The sequence below is a fragment of the Ranitomeya imitator genome, chromosome 1 (genome assembly GCF_032444005.1).
Source record: "Ranitomeya imitator isolate aRanImi1 chromosome 1, aRanImi1.pri, whole genome shotgun sequence".
Taxonomy (NCBI): Eukaryota; Metazoa; Chordata; class Amphibia; order Anura; family Dendrobatidae; genus Ranitomeya; species Ranitomeya imitator.
The window spans coordinates 251,190,453-251,206,429 of record NC_091282.1 but is presented as its reverse complement, the minus strand read 5'-3'; the positions used below and the strand labels follow the sequence as shown (position 1 = coordinate 251,206,429).

General features: G+C 42.5%; 1 protein-coding gene across 1 annotated transcript in view; it reads right to left on the bottom strand.

Moving 5' to 3' along the window:
- Nucleotides 1-11,605: 11,605 nt before the first annotated feature.
- Nucleotides 11,606-15,977, bottom strand: part of LRRC43 (leucine rich repeat containing 43) — a 96,102-nt gene continuing 91,730 nt past the window's right edge. Inside the window, exon 12 of the mRNA XM_069755531.1 lies at nt 11,606-12,758. Coding sequence (XP_069611632.1) covers nt 12,658-12,758 — 101 coding nt within the window. The 3' untranslated portion in view covers nt 11,606-12,657. The remainder of the gene's footprint in view (nt 12,759-15,977) is intronic.

Here is a 15,977-nt window from a genome sequence, read left to right as displayed (position 1 = left end):
ACCGTTCATTATTACCCCATAGATGCTCCTTATAAAGCTGTGCCATATATAATGCTCTGCACCGTTCTTTATAGCCCCATAGATGTGCCATATATAATGCTCTGCACCGTTCTTTATGGCCCCATAGATGCTCCTTATATAATGCTGTGCCATATATAATGCTCTGCACTGTTCTTTATGGCCCCATAGATGCTCCTTATATAATGCTGTGCCATATATAATGCTCTGCACCGTTCTTTATGGCCCCATAGATGCTCCATATAAAGCTGTGCCATATAGAATGCTCTGCACCGTTCATTATGGCCCCATAGATGCTCCTTATATAAAGCTGTGCCATATATAATGCTCTGCACCGTTCATTATGGCCCCATAGATGCTCCTTATATAAAGCTGTGCCATATATAATGCTCTGCACCGTTCATTATGGCCCCATAGATGCTCCTTATATAAAGCTGTGCCATATATAATGCTCTGCACCGTTCTTTATGGCCCCATAGATGTGCCATATAATGCTGTGCCATATATATAATGCTCTGCACCGTTCTTTATGGCCCCATAGATGCTCCTTATATAATGCTGTGCCATATGTAATGTTCTGCACCGTTCTTTATGGCCCCATAGATGCTCCTTATATAATGCCGTGCCATATAGAATGCTCTGCACCGTTCTTTATGGCCCCATAGATGCTCCTTATATAAAGCTGTGCCATATATAATGCTCTGCACCGTTCTTTATGCCCCCATAGATGCTCCTTATATAATGCTGTGCCATATAGAATGCTGCTGGTGCTGCCATAAAAAAAAAAAATCACATACTCACCTCTGTTGCTCAGGGTGCCGGCGCTTTCAATATTTACCTGCTCCTCGTGCGGCTCCGTCTCCAGCACTGACGCTCAGCAGAGGGCGCGCACTGACTACGTCACAGCGCCCTCTAACCTGAGCGTCACTGCTAGAGGACGCTGGAGACGGAGCCGCATCGGAGCGAGGAGCAGGTAAATATCGCGCAGCGCTGCGCTCCCCTAAGGCTACGTTCACATTAGCGTTTCCCGACGCAGCGTCGGGAAACGCAGCGGCGACGCATGCGTCATGCGCCCCTATATTTAACATGGGGGACGCATGGACATGCGTTGTGCTGTGTTGTGCGACGCATGCGGTTTTTTTGCCGCAAGCGTCGGGCAAAGAAAACGCAACAAGTTGCATTTTTTTTGCGTCGAAATTTCGGCAAAAAACGACGCATGCGTCGCAAAACGCAGCGTTTTTGCGTGCGTTTTTATTTGCGTTGTGCGTTGCGTCGCCGATGCAGCGGCACACAACGCAAATGTGAATGTAGCCTTATCTGCTCCTGGCGCGGTCCCTGCAGTCCCTGGCTTCCCAGGCGCTGCAGCTTCTTCCTGTAATTGAGCGGTCACATGGCACCGATCATTTACAGCAATGAATATGCGGCTCCTCCCCTATGGGAGGTGGAGCCGCCTATTCATTTCTGTAATGAGCGGTACCATGTGACCACTCAGTACAGGAAGAATCTGCAGCGCCGTGGAAGCCAGGGACTGCAGGGACCGCGCCAGGAGCAGGTAAGTATAACTACACAGCCCCCGCTCCCCCTCACCTGCCGACCTCCCGGTATATGACTCGAGTATAAGCCGAGAGGGGGACTTTCAGCCCAAAAATATGGGCTGAAAATCTCGGCTTATACTCGAGTAAATATGGTAAGTGTCTTTGAATATCCATATTGAATCAGGAGCCCCATAAGTGCAGGGAAATTGCAATAAAAGTGCAATCCTACAGTTGTTTTTATTTTTTATTTTTTACTGTGTTCACTAAATGCTAACATTGACCTACCATTATGCTTATTCAGGTCATTACGAGTTTATAGACACCAAACATGTCTAGGTTATTTTTATCTAAGTGGTGAAAGTGGTGAAAACAAATTCCGAACTTTGTTAAAAAAAAAAATTGCGCCATTTTCCAATACCTGTAGCGTCTCCGTTTTTCATAATCTCTGGTTGAGTGAGGGCTTATGTTTTGCGCATCAGGCTGGTGTTTTTAATTATACCATTTTGGTGCAGATATGATCTTTGGATCGTCCATTATTGCATTTTAATGCAATGACGCAGCAGCCAAAAAAACGTAATTCTGGAATTTTGACTTTCAGGTTAATCCTTTTTTATTGATAGATCGGGTGATTCTGAACGTGGCAATACCAAATATGTGTATGTTTGATTTGTTTTATTTTGAATGATCCGAAATGGGGGTGATTTGAACTTTTTTATATATTTTAAAATATTTGTAAAACTTTTTTTTTTTTACTTTTTGAATGCTTCAATAGTCTCCATGGGAGACTAGAAGCTGCCATAACCCAATCGCCTCTGCTACGTACAGGTGATGATCAGATCACCTGTATGTAGCAGAATTACTCACTTGCTATGAGCTCTGGCCATTGGGCGGCGCTCACAGCAATCCTGCAGTGACAACGATAGAGGTTTCCAGGAGACCTCTGGTTGTCTTGCCAACCCATCGGTAACCTGTGATCACGTGACAGGGGTCACCAATGGGTGGATTTCCAGGAATGGAAGCTGAAGGGGATACTCAAAATAGCTAATTTACTGCACAAGGAAGAGAGTAGGTGGCTGACTAGAGAAGAGGTTTATCAGAATTTAAATTAAGTAAAAACAACTATTTCTACAATTTGAACAAATTATAGGAATGATAATATCACATCTGATAACTGTAAGGGAAGATATGTAAAGAAACGCAATGGATACTCTATTAGACCAAGGAGTCACACTGTATATCTACACTATACAGAGATTTCAAAGACATTCTGGGTTTATTAGAAACCATACAAGTATTTAGGTCATGGTATAGGCAAATAGAAGGGGAGGAAATTGGGGAAAAATCCTAGTAGAGTGGAAGGTAGTACAGAAGAACATTTTGAATGAGGTTTGGAGGGACACAGTTTAGAATCATGCATAGAGCGACCTTCTGACACATTATCCAAAATGCAAACTTAAAGATTCAGATTTACTACATGGGTTGTGGAGTTGCCCTAAAGTACAAGAATTCTGGAAAGACATAAAATGTATACTGAAAAATACATGTGTTAAGAGTGTTCCTCTATATCCGTTACCAATTATTTTCCATTAGTGGAGGTCTGAGGAAGGAGTACAGCAAAAGGAGAAGGAAAAACCAACCTCAATATTCCATACAATCTGTTTAATAGCCAAAAGAAATACCCACCCCACAAACTTGCACACCCTCGCAGAAATCTTAAACACTTTGATCTACATTCACTCTCTGAATCCCTCCTCCCTCTCACAGACATAAGTTCCCTACACAATGCGGATGATGCTGCCGCTCTATATAACACCACAATAGCTGCAGCTTTGGAATCTCTTGCCCCTCTCACACATACCAAAGCTCGCAAAATCAACAGACAGCCCTGGCACACCAGCCTGACCAAAGAACTGAGGCGAGCTTCCAGGGCTGCAGAGCGGAGATGGAAAAGATCCCACTCCAACGAGCACTTTATCGCATTCAAACAGTCCCTCACTACTTTCAAGACCACACTCGCCACTGCTAAATAAACCTACTTCTCATCTCTCATATCCTCCCTGTCTCACAACCCTAAACAGTTATTCAACACCTTCAAGTCTCTCCTCCGTCCCCCAGCACCTCCTCCCTCCCCACTCATCTCAGCTGAAGACTTTGCCTCATTTTTCAAGCAGAAGATTGAAAACATCAGAGACAGTTTTAGTCGACAACCCCAGAGCCCTTCCTCCCAACTACCTTTCCCTCTACCTCCAAAACCAACTTCTCCACTATTACAGAAGATCGACTCTCCACTCTACTCTCAAGATCGCATCTCACCACCTGTGCACTTGACCCGATCCCTTCCCATTTCATCCCAAACCTCGCCATAGTCTTCATCCCAACTCTAACCCATCTCTTCAACCTATCACTAACAACTGGTGTTTTCCCCTCAAGCTTTAAACATGCCTCAATCACACCTATCTTCAAAAAGTCCTCTCTTGACCCATCCTCTGTATCTAACTATCGCCCTATATCACTACTCCCCTATGCCTCAAAACTACTGGAACAACAAGTCCATCTTGAACTGTCCTCCCATCTATCTTCCTGCTCCCTTTTCAACCGCATACAATCAGGCTTCCGGTCACACCACTCCACTGAAACTGCCCTAACTAAGGTCATCAATGACCTATTAACCGCCAAGAGCAAGCGACACTACTCTATCCTCCTCCTCCTGGACCTGTCCTCTGCCTTTGACACAGTGGACCATTCCCTATTACTACAGATCCTCTCATTCCTTGGCATTACAGACTTGGCCCTATCCTGGATCTCGTCATACCTAACTGACCGAACATTCAGCGTCTCCCATTCACACACGACCTCCTCACCTCGCCCCCTATCTGTCGGAGTCCCGCAAGGTTCAGTTCTAGGGTCCCTGCTCTTCTCCATTTACACTTTTGGCCTGGGACAGCTCATAGAATCTCACGGTTTTCAGTATCATCTCTATGCTAATGACACGCAGATCTACGTCTCTGGACCAGATATCACCACCCTACTAACCAGAATCCCTCAATGTCTATCCGCTATTTCATCCTTCTCCGCTAGATTTCTGAAACTTAACATGGACAAAACAGAATTCATTGTCTTTCCCCCATCTCACGTGACCCCCCCAACGAACCTATCCATTACAGTAAACGGCTGCCCACTCTCCCCAGTCCCACAAGCTCGCTGTCTCGGGGTAATCCTTGACACTGATCTCTCCTTCAAACCGCATATCCAAGCCCTTTCCACTTCCTGCCGCCTTCAACTCAAAAATATTTCACGGATCCGTACATTCCTAAACCAAGAATCTGCAAAAACCCTAGTCCATGCCCTCATCATCTCCCGCCTCGACTACTGTAACCTCCTGCTCTGTGGCCTCCCCTCGAACACTCTCGCACCCCTCCAATCTATTCTAAACTCAGCTGCCCAACTAATCCACCTGTCCCCCCACTATTCCCCGGCCTCTCCCCTCTGTCAATCCCTTCATTGGCTCCCCATTACCCAGAGACTCCAGTACAAAAGCCTAACCATGACTTACAAAGCCATCCACAACCTGTCTCCTCCATACATCTGCGACCTCGTCTCCCGGTACTTTCCTGCACGCAATCTCCGATCCTCACAAGATCTCCTTCTCTACTCCCCTCTTATCTCCTCTTCCCACAATCGCATACAAGATTTCTCTCGCGTATCACCCCTACTCTGGAACGCTCTACCACAACATATCAGACTCTCACCTACCATCGAAACCTTCAAAAAGAACCTAAAGACCTACCTCTTCCGACAAGCCTACAACCTGCAGCAATCACCGATCGACCAAACCACTGCACGACCAGCTCTATCCTTACTTACTGTATCCTCACCCATCCCTTGTAGATTGTGAGCCCTCGCGGGCAGGGTCCTCTCCTTCTGTACCAGTTGTGACTTGTATTATTCAAGATTATTGTACCTGTTTTTATTATGTATACCCCTCCTCACATGTAAAGTGCCATGGAATAAATGGCGCTATAATAATAAATAATAATAATAATAATAAAAGAAGCTTGTTAAAACATTGGTTATCTGAATCTATTCCAAATTGGATAGAGATAGGCCGAGTGAAGGCCATATTCCATTTGGAAAGGAAGGAAGCAGAGCATAAGGAAAGAAGTGTAAAATTGCTTATGATAAAATGGAAAGGCTTTTTACCAGTGATGAGCAAATATACTAGTTACTCGAGATTTCTAGAGCATGCTCGGGGGTCCTCCGAGTATTTTTTAGTGCTCGGAGATTTAGTTTTTCTTGCCGCAGATGAATGATTTACATCTGTTAGCCAGCATACAGTAAGTACATGTGGGGGTTGCCTGGTTGCTAGGGAATCCCTGCATGTACTTATGCTGGCTAAGAGATGTAAATCATTCAGCTGCGGCAAGAAAAACTATCTCCGAGCACTAAAAAATACTCGGAGGACCCCTTGAGAAATCTCGAGTAACGAGTATATTCGCTCATCGCTACTTTTTACTCAATTATTTACTGGAAGATTTGGGCGTAACATTGGGTAAGTTAAAAATAATTTATTCGAATGTGGAGGGAAAAGGTGGAAGAGATCCAGGCTAACAGAACATTGTATAGAGAGTAAATAAGGAAGTGCAACATTCGAGGGGTTACTTTGGTCAAGAGAATGATAGGATAGAAGTCAACATTTGAAATATAAATAGTATATCCTGCATGTCTGGATAGAGGGAGGGTAGTTGGGGGTATATGTTTTTTCTTTTTCAATTATTCTGTTTGTGATCCTTTCATTTTGAAAATGGAAGAAAGGAAACTTAATCTGAGAGTTTGTAAACTCGGTGTATATAATTTTATTGTATAATCATAGATGTTAAAAATCAATAAAAAAGTATTGTTAAAAAAATGCTAGGCTTTGTCAAGTAAAAAAACATTATACCAAGAAAAAGACTTTACAAACTTTTTCCACCTTTAATGTCACGAATAATCTATACAAATCCATTAAGAAAGAACCTGAAATCATTTTGTAGGGGAAAAAATAACAAAACTAAAATAATGTGGTTGTAGAAGTGTTCACACGCTCTCAAAATTGGGGATGTGATTGTGTTCAGAAATATAGAATCACATTTAAACTAATATTATGTAGTAGCCAGTACAAAGCGGTAATTATTTAAAATTTTACGTGATTCTGATTAACCCCTTATAAAGTTTAGCTGTTCTAGTACTATTTTCCTGAAATTTTTACAGCAAAAGCCATGTAAACAGCTTACAACACACCAATAGAATCTCATTGTTGTAAGTTAGTAAAAGGGTACCCCCAAAAAATTGAAGGTGTTCAATATACCATGGAACACTGTGAAGACGGTAATCAATAAGTGGCTAAAATTTAACACAACAGTGACATTACCTAGAACTGGACATTCCTCAAAAAAAATGATGAAAAAGCAAGAAGAAATTTGGTCCCGGAGGCTACCAAGAGGCCTACAGTAACCTCATTGGAGCTGCAGAAATTTTTGGCGAGTACTGGTTATGTACTGCATGTGACAACAATCTCCCAAATTCTTCATATGTCTGGTCTGTGCGGCAAATAGGGAAGACCGAAGCCTTTTCTCACAAAGAAAAACATCCAAGCTAAAACCAACTTCAAGTCTACCAAAAGCATGTAGGAAAAGATGTCAGTCTGATAAGACCAATATTTAACCTGTTGGCCATAATTCCAACGCTGTGCATCACTAAAAGGACACCATACCGACAGTTAATCTTGGTGGAGGCATCATTATGTGGGCCATTTTGTGGAGTTTTAGTCAAGGTGGAAGGAATTATGAACAGTACTAAATATTGATCAATTTTGTAACAAAGCCTCAAGTCCTCTGCTAAAAAGCTGATGATTAGCCCCTTTACCCCCAAGGGTGGTTTGCATGTTAATGACCAGGCCAATTTTTACAATTCTGACCACTGTCCGTTTATGAGGTAATAACTCTGCAACACTTCCATGGATCCCGGTGATTCTGACATTGTTTTCTCGTGACATATCGTACTTCATGATCGTGGTAAAATTTATTTGATATTACTTGCGTTTATTTGTGAACACAACGGAAATTTGGCAAATATTATATGTCACACAAAATACTTAATAAATAACATTTTCCACATGTTTACTTTACACCAGCACAATTTTGGAATCCAAATTTTTTTTCGTTAGGAAGTTATAAGGGTTAAAAGTTGACCAGCAATTTCTCATTTTTACGACACCATTTTTTTTTCAAGTCACTTTGAGGGGTTTATATGATACAAAATACCCAAAAGTGACACCATTCTAAAAACTGCACCCCTCAACGTGCTCAAAACCACATTCAAGAAGTTTATTAACCCTTCAGGTGCTTCACAGGAATTTTTGGAATGTTTAAAAAAAATGAACATTTAACTTTTTTTCGCAAAAAAATTACTTCAGATCCAATTTTTTTTATTTTAGGAAGGGTAATAGTAAAAAGACCCTAAACGTTGTTGTGCAATTTGTCCTGAGTACGCTGATACCCCATATGTGGTGGTAAACCACTGTTTGGGCACATGGCAGAGCTCGGAAGGGAAGGAGCGCCGTTTGACTTTTTCAACACAAAATTGGCTGGAATTGAGATCGGACGCAATGTCGCATTCGGAGAGCCCCTGATGTGCCTAAACAGTGGAAACCCCCCACAAGTGACCCCATTTTGGAAGCTACACCCCTCAAGGAACTTATCTAGATGTGTGGTGAAAACTTTGAAGGCCCAGGTGTTTCACTAAAGTTTATAATGCCCGGGCGTGAAAATATAGTAATCATATTTTTTCACAAACATGATCTTTTTGTCCCTAATTTTTTTATTTTCCCAAGGGTAACAGGAGAAATTTGACCCTAAAAACTGTTGTCTAATTTGTCCTGAGTACGCTGATACCCCATAATGTGGGAGAAAACTACTGTATTAGCACACGTCTGGGCTTGGAAGGGAAATAGTGAAGTTTTGGAATGCAGACTTTGATGGAATGGTCTGCGGGTGTCATGTCGCGTTTGGAGAGCTCCTGATGTGCCTAAACAGTGGAAAACCCCCACTAGTGAGCCTATTTTGGAAACTAGACCCACCAAGGAACTTACCTAGATGTGAGGTGAGCACTTTGAACCGTAAAAATAAAAAAAATATTTTTTCCACAAAAATATTTTCACCCCAAATTTTTTATTTTCCCAAGGGTAACAGAAGAAATTGGACCCCAAGAGTTATTGTGCAATTTGTCCTGAGTACACTGATACCCCATATGTGTGGGTAATCCACTGTATGGGCACATGACAGAGCTCAGAAGGGAAGGAGCGTCAGACTTTACTGTTATGATTTTCAGGTGCCATGACCCACTGGGAGAGCCCATGAGGTGCTAAAACAGCAGAACCCCCCATAAGTGACCCCATTTTACGAATTACACCTCTCAAAGAATTCATGTAGGGGTGCAGTGATCATATTGACACCATGGGTGTGTCACAGAATTTTATACCATTGGGCAGCCATGCAGAGAGACTCGGGAGGAACGCAGTGCTATTTGCCTATTCAGGTGAATGGGTCGGTGCACATGTCAGTGTCTTTCCATGGACTGTGTGTCCTTGGGCAAAACACGTTGACTTGTCCATTTTTTAATGTCAGCACAGGCCTCAAAACATCCAGCACATGTGCATATGCAAAACACACATGGATGTCATCCATGTGACATGCATCGGCGCTGGGGAAGAAGCATTATAGTAAGCGTTGTTTCTCAGTGCTGGGTTCTGAACACGGCTGTCATCATTCTCCCCTGCTCGTGCTGATCGCCAGCTGAGCAGGGGAGAATGGTGAGAGCCGTGTTCAGCACCCGGCGCCAGGGAACAGCGCTTACTGTAACGCTTCATCCCTGGCACCCGTCCTTGTGGTACTGATGCGGCACACGAATGCCGCAAGTATTACACACACGGACACTGACATCTCTGGTACCAGAAATATCAGGACGTGTGAAAGAAGCGTTATAGCGGGTTTTTATGTTTGGCAGCTGTCACACGCTAAAAGACTCTTTTTATTGCAAAAAATAGTTTTTGCATTACCATATTTTGAGAGCTATAATTTTTTACATACTTTGGCCCACAGAGTCATGTGAGGTCTTGATTTTTACAGGACGAGTTGATGTTTTTATTGGTACCATTTTCGGGCACATGACATTTTTTGATCGCTTTTTATTCCAACTTTTGGGAGGCAGACTGAACAAAAACCAGCAATTCATTAATTTATTTTTTTTGGGGGGGTGTTTATACCGTTCCGCATGTGGTAAAATCTATAAGGCAGTTTTATTCTTCAGGTTAGTACGATTACAGCAATACCTCATTTATATCATTTTTTATGCTTTGGTGCTTTTATACAATAAAAACTATATAAAAAATAATTATTTTTCCTTCGCATTATTCTGAGAGCTATAACAATTTTATTTATCTGCTGATGGAGCTGTATGGCGGCTTGTTTTTTTGCAGGACAAGATGACGTTTTTAGCTGTACCATGTTTATTTATATCTGTCTTTTTGATCGCGTGTTATTCCACTTTTTGTTCAGCGGTATGATGATAAAGCATTGTTTTTTTACTTGGTTTTTTTTATGGTGTTCACTAACGGGGTTAACTAGTGGGACAGTTTTATAGAGCGGGTCATTACGGACGCGGTGATACCAAATATGTGTACTTTTATTGTTTAGATTTTTTTTCATTTAAATATTTATTTATTGATAGAAGAAAAATTGATTTTTTTATTATTTTAAATATTTTTACAATTTTTTTTAATTCATGCTAACTTTTACACTGTGTCCCACTATGGGACAATCATTTATTGCATGCTGATCGCTTCTATAGCATGCAGATCTGCATGCTATAGAAGCTTTCAGCGCTGCAGTTTCTGTACATGACATGCACTGCGCATGACAAAAAGTTTCTCAGCTCTGGAGACCCGGATGTCATCATGATTACATCAGGTCTCCATGGCAGCGATCGGGACCCCGTGTCATGCCGCGGGGTCTCCGATCCAAAGGCAGAGGGGCTGTCAGCCCCTGTGCTGGCTCCTGAAAGCTGCATGTTCGATCGCAGCATTTCAGAGATTAAAGTGCCGGCTGGTTGTCAGCTGTGAGAATCAGCTGACACCCGGCCACACACCACCCATGTGCGCTGCCTATCGCTATGACGTACTATCCTATCCATGGGCAGACAGGCCCAGGTCCCATAGATGGGATAGTACGTCAGATGTCAGAAAGGGGTTGGAGATGAGAGAATTTGATCGGGTCAGGGCTTATTCGGCAAGCTATAGCGCTCACCGAATAAGCTGTAGATGAAATGCAGTTTCCTGGATCCCTCCAGCTGATCAGCTGTTCAACTCCGCAGCTGCATGTGTAGGGCTGTGTGACAGTCACAACACATGGATGGAGAGCCCAACAAACAGGATCTCCATGCATGTGTCATGACTGTCACACAGCCGCAACATATGCAGCTGCGGAGCCGAACAGCTGATCAGCCAGAGCGATCCAGGAAACCGCGTTCCATCTGCAGCTTATTCAGTAAGCGCTATAGCTTGCCGAATAAGCCCTGACCCTGTCAAATTCACTCATCTCTACTGATGATGAAGTGAAATTTTACTTTTCAGCATAACAACGACCCTAAGCATTCCTCCAAATAAACAAAAGAATGGCTTCGCCAAAAGAAGATCACAGTTTTGGCATTTCTCTGCCAGATCCCAGACCTGAATCGAATTGAAAATCTGTAGATTGACTTAAGGAGGGCTGTACACAGGAGACCCACTCGCAATCTCACAGATTTGGAGCACTACTGCAAAGAAGAGTGGGCAAAGGTTGCCAAATCTAGTTGTACCATGCTGATGGACTCCTACCTATCTGTTTAGCAGGGTGTATAGACTTTTTATATCTGAAAGACACATGACACAAGAAAGCACTTCAGACAATACACAAGCACTGACCGCACATCAGACACTTCACATGAACACATCATACAAAAGAAAAAGATATATGCATATATTAGATAGAGCAAATTTATTTAATACAAAAATAAGACAAACAGATTACAGCACTTATATAACACACACAAACAAAACCCCCTGTGTGGTTAAAGGGAGTATTTCACACAAGCACAGCATCAGATACATCACAGAAAAGCATAAACAGACACTTCACACTAGCAAAGCACAGCGAGCATAACAAACATCATAGATGTCACACATGAGAATAGTGCACTGCACATATCAAACATTACACATGGGCACAGATCATAAGCATCACACAAGCACAGCACATTCATGAGACACGTCACACAAGCACAGCGCACACATCATACACACCTCACAATCACAGCACACATGCCTAAGAAGCACAAGATACATCTTAAACATATCCATCAGGCAATCACAAACACATATATCATGTGCACAATTATTACTGTCCAAACCACATCATAAACAAGTCACTCACACTACTAGGATTATTTCCAGAGCTCATAAACAACAAACTTCACTCATAAGTTCCCAAGCTCTGGCCGACAGTGAAGCCCTAGCGGCGTGCTAAGCTCTGCCCCATTCAACCTGCTTGGCAATCTTCAGGTTACTTTCCATGGCCATGTACATTTTTTGGCATACAGTTCAGGTGCCCCATTCATAGTGGTCACTGGCCCCCTTCCCTGTGAGCCCCTGTGCTCCGGCTACATATCTGTTGATTGCACAGTGAATCCAACCCAATTAATGAAAAAGGGGATATGTTTCCAAAACAACTAGCAATATGTATTTTGTTAGCTCATATGACTTATGTGTTTGACCATATTTCTTTGGTTGCCTTCCAAACTAGAAGTATTAAGGATCAGTAGTTGAATCTATAATAAAGCAAAAAAATAAAATAGTTGTGACACAAATCTACGATCACTGTATGGCACAGTATGTGGTTTCGAGAGTAAGAAAAAGTACAGACTTGTTGACTTTTGCGCACATCATGCAACTGAAATGTATTAACATAGGAGCTGTGCCACGGTAAATAAGCATCTGTTGTCAGTAGCCGCATTGCTGGGAGACGGCAAACATCTCTTAGCACATGAGCTGGACGGAAATCTCTACAGCTAGTGCGACAGTCGGGGGAGGGGACTCTTCTCTTGGTTTTATTTCAGCATCTTTTCGTTTTTCTTTCCCTGTTTAACACAAAAAGAAAACAAGATGAAGAGTAACAACAGCATAACACATGGTAATGGGATCCAAATATTGGGCAACTGGAGCCAAGGTGGTCAAAAAGAGTTAAGCAGATATAATCTGACATTACATTTCTTCTTTTTAGTATTATATGAGGACCATGGGTAAAGATTTACAAATGCAATAAATTGGGAGAAAGAAATTCAGAAACGTTCACAAAATATTAAGGGTAAAATTACGATGCATGAAAGGTTTCATTCAGAGGTCTGTGTTTCATGAACATCTTCTATATCCTTGGTTTTCACAGAACACATTATAATCTGAGGCCGTAGGCTGCTCAAATGTCCATGTTTTTGCAGACCAAATATCCCGCAAAAAATAAAAGTTGTCTCTTTTCTATCTTGTTGGCCAAACCCATTCAAGTCTATGGGTTCAGTGAAGAACTCAGACAGCACATTGATGCCACATCCTAGTGCTGTCCGTATTTCTGGCTTCTTTGCTTGAGAAACCTCCATCATTATTTTGTATGCAAGAAAAACTGATGAAATATTGATGATAAAAACGGACACACTGGCCGAACACTGATGAAATTCTAATCCAAAACACTGATATAAATTGGACTGTGTTTTTGTATACAAGAAGTCACTGATGTTTGAGTGAGCCCAAATTATAATACTAACATTTGTTCGGAGGGATACATTTAAATTAAATGCTACAAGGCGAATACATTATATGTGAACTTAGCATTCTATATGTCTGTGTGCTATTTCTTTAATAATAGTACATCTAATAAAATTAGCACCATTTCTGCAGATAAAATACTACAAAGTAATGTTTCCGCCAATATCTATTATTATAGAAGTAGCTTGACACTTGCTGGCCATTAACACCTTTTATATATAAAAAAAAATATTTTTACATGTTTGTGTTTATCCTTATTTAATACATTTTCAGTCTGCAGTCTTCGCTCTTTATTCACTTCGGACCCCCTAATGTGCAGCCTGCAGCCCCCATCAAGTTCCACATTTTTGTACCATTGGAATCCCCTAGTAATACAATCTGGATTTGAGGTCTGTGTGTAGCCAGGTTGTTTTGTGTGCATTACCTGATATCAGTACAGCTTCTATTCTGCCTTTATATTATATTCAAGAGCTTTTATCCTTATCTATAGCATGTTGTCTCTGCCCTCCCCAAAACTGTAGACACTGTAGATCTGTGTGCAACCCAGAGAGAGCCATCACAATTAAAGGCCCCTTCACATTAAGCGACGCTGCAGCGATACCGACAACGATCCGGATCGCTGCAGCGTCGCTGTTTGGTCGCTGGAGAGCTGTCACACAGACAGCTCTCCAGCGACCAACGATGCCGGTAACCAGGGTAAACATCGGGTAACTAAGCGCAGGGCCGCGCTTAGTAACCCGATGTTTACCCTGGATACCATGCTAAAAGTAAAAAAAAAACAAACACTAGATACTTACCTACCGCTGTCTGTCCTCCAGCGCTGCGCTCTGCTTCTCTGCTCTCCTCCTGTACTGTCTGGGAGCCGGAAAGCAGAGCGGTGACGTCACCGCTCTGCTTTCCGGCTCACAGACAGTACAGGAGGAGTGCAGAGCACAGCGCTGGAGGACAGACAGCGGTAGGTAAGTATCTAGTGTTTGTTTTTTTTACTTTTAGCATGGTAAACATCGGGTTACTAAGCGCGGCCCTGCGCTTAGTTACCCGATGTTTACCCTGGTTACCAGTGAAGACATCGCTGGATCGGTGTCACACACGCCGATCCAGCGATGTCTCCAGGGAGTCCAGCGACGAAATAAAGTTCTGGACTTTGTTCAGCGACCAACGATCTCCCAGCAGGGGCCTGATCGTTGGTCGCTGTCACACAGAACGATTTCATTAACGATATCGTTGCTACGTCACAAATAGCAACGATATCGTTAACAATATCGTTATGTGTGAAGGTACCTTAAGGAGAAGCTCTGACAGATTTGTAATATATAAGCCAATCACTCAGCTGGATAGAAAGAATTACAGACATTCTACAAAAGCAAAATAATAACAAATTTTTTAATAACAATTATTGAGAAAGTTTCTTAACTTTGCATTTGGGAAGCAAAATAAGAAAAAAAGATCTGTGCAAAAGGTGGATATACCGTAGCTTTTTACTATAGACTGACATGGTGGTCAGTACTTTGTACTGCTCACAGGGTTGTGTCTCCATCACACGTAAGGTTTTCTGCGAGCTTCAGTAAAGAATCAGACAGTCACGGAAATTTCTGCAACAATTATGTGTGTTTTGGAATATCCTCAGTACATTTTATTACCAGAACCAACCAAACTAAAATCAGAGATTAGCCCTGAAAAATGTAAGATAGTTTTACAACACAAGAGGCAAAGCAGCCTGCAGTAGAGATGTCAGCACAATTCTCAACACAGATAGGCTTGTGAAAGTTTACTTTTTGTGCTTTAAGAAACAGTGAAGAAGAGTTCATTACGAAAAATAGTAAAAGGACATCCTCTAACGTTCTGGTTTGGAGACACTTTTAGGCTTTGTAAGCCAAAACCATATCTAATGTTGTTAAGAACAGTATATTCATACAACAGTGTAACACCCCATGGAACCGGTTGTTACAGTGATGTTGCCTTCCTTTCGGGGAGTGTGATATCATGCGTGGAGGCAAAGAGGATTCTCTTTACCAGGTAAGCACACACATGCAACACATTCTGAATCCATGCCAGGAGGGGGAACTTCCCTCAGCTTTAAGTATCCAAGTCTGGAGGAGGAGTTAGTCAGTCTGGGAGAGACAGTGGAGTTAGTCAGTTGGTCCAGGGGAAGGAAGTGGATCAGTGCAGCCAGGACTGAGCTGCAGCTCCCGGGAAGGAAGATAACCTGAAGGATTGTTGTATGCAGTGGAGCATTGAGGAAAGGAGCAAAGGAGTGGAAGAAGGGCTCAGAGGGGAACTGTGACCGGGCACCCTCAGAGCCGAAACACAGAAATCGGGCACCGGGAGCCCGAGGCTTTAGTTGGACTCTAAGACACATAGCAGAACTGGAGGGGACTAAACTACAAGTTAACTGCCCGCACAAAGCCTGAGGTACAGCAGTACTCGAAGAGCCCGGGTCCTGGTAGAGACCCTATAAAAAGCCTCAAACTGCCTACCGTGCAGGCAGCTGTTCTAGGACAGTAGAGAGAGGATACCTTGCCAGTAAGCTACAAGCAGCA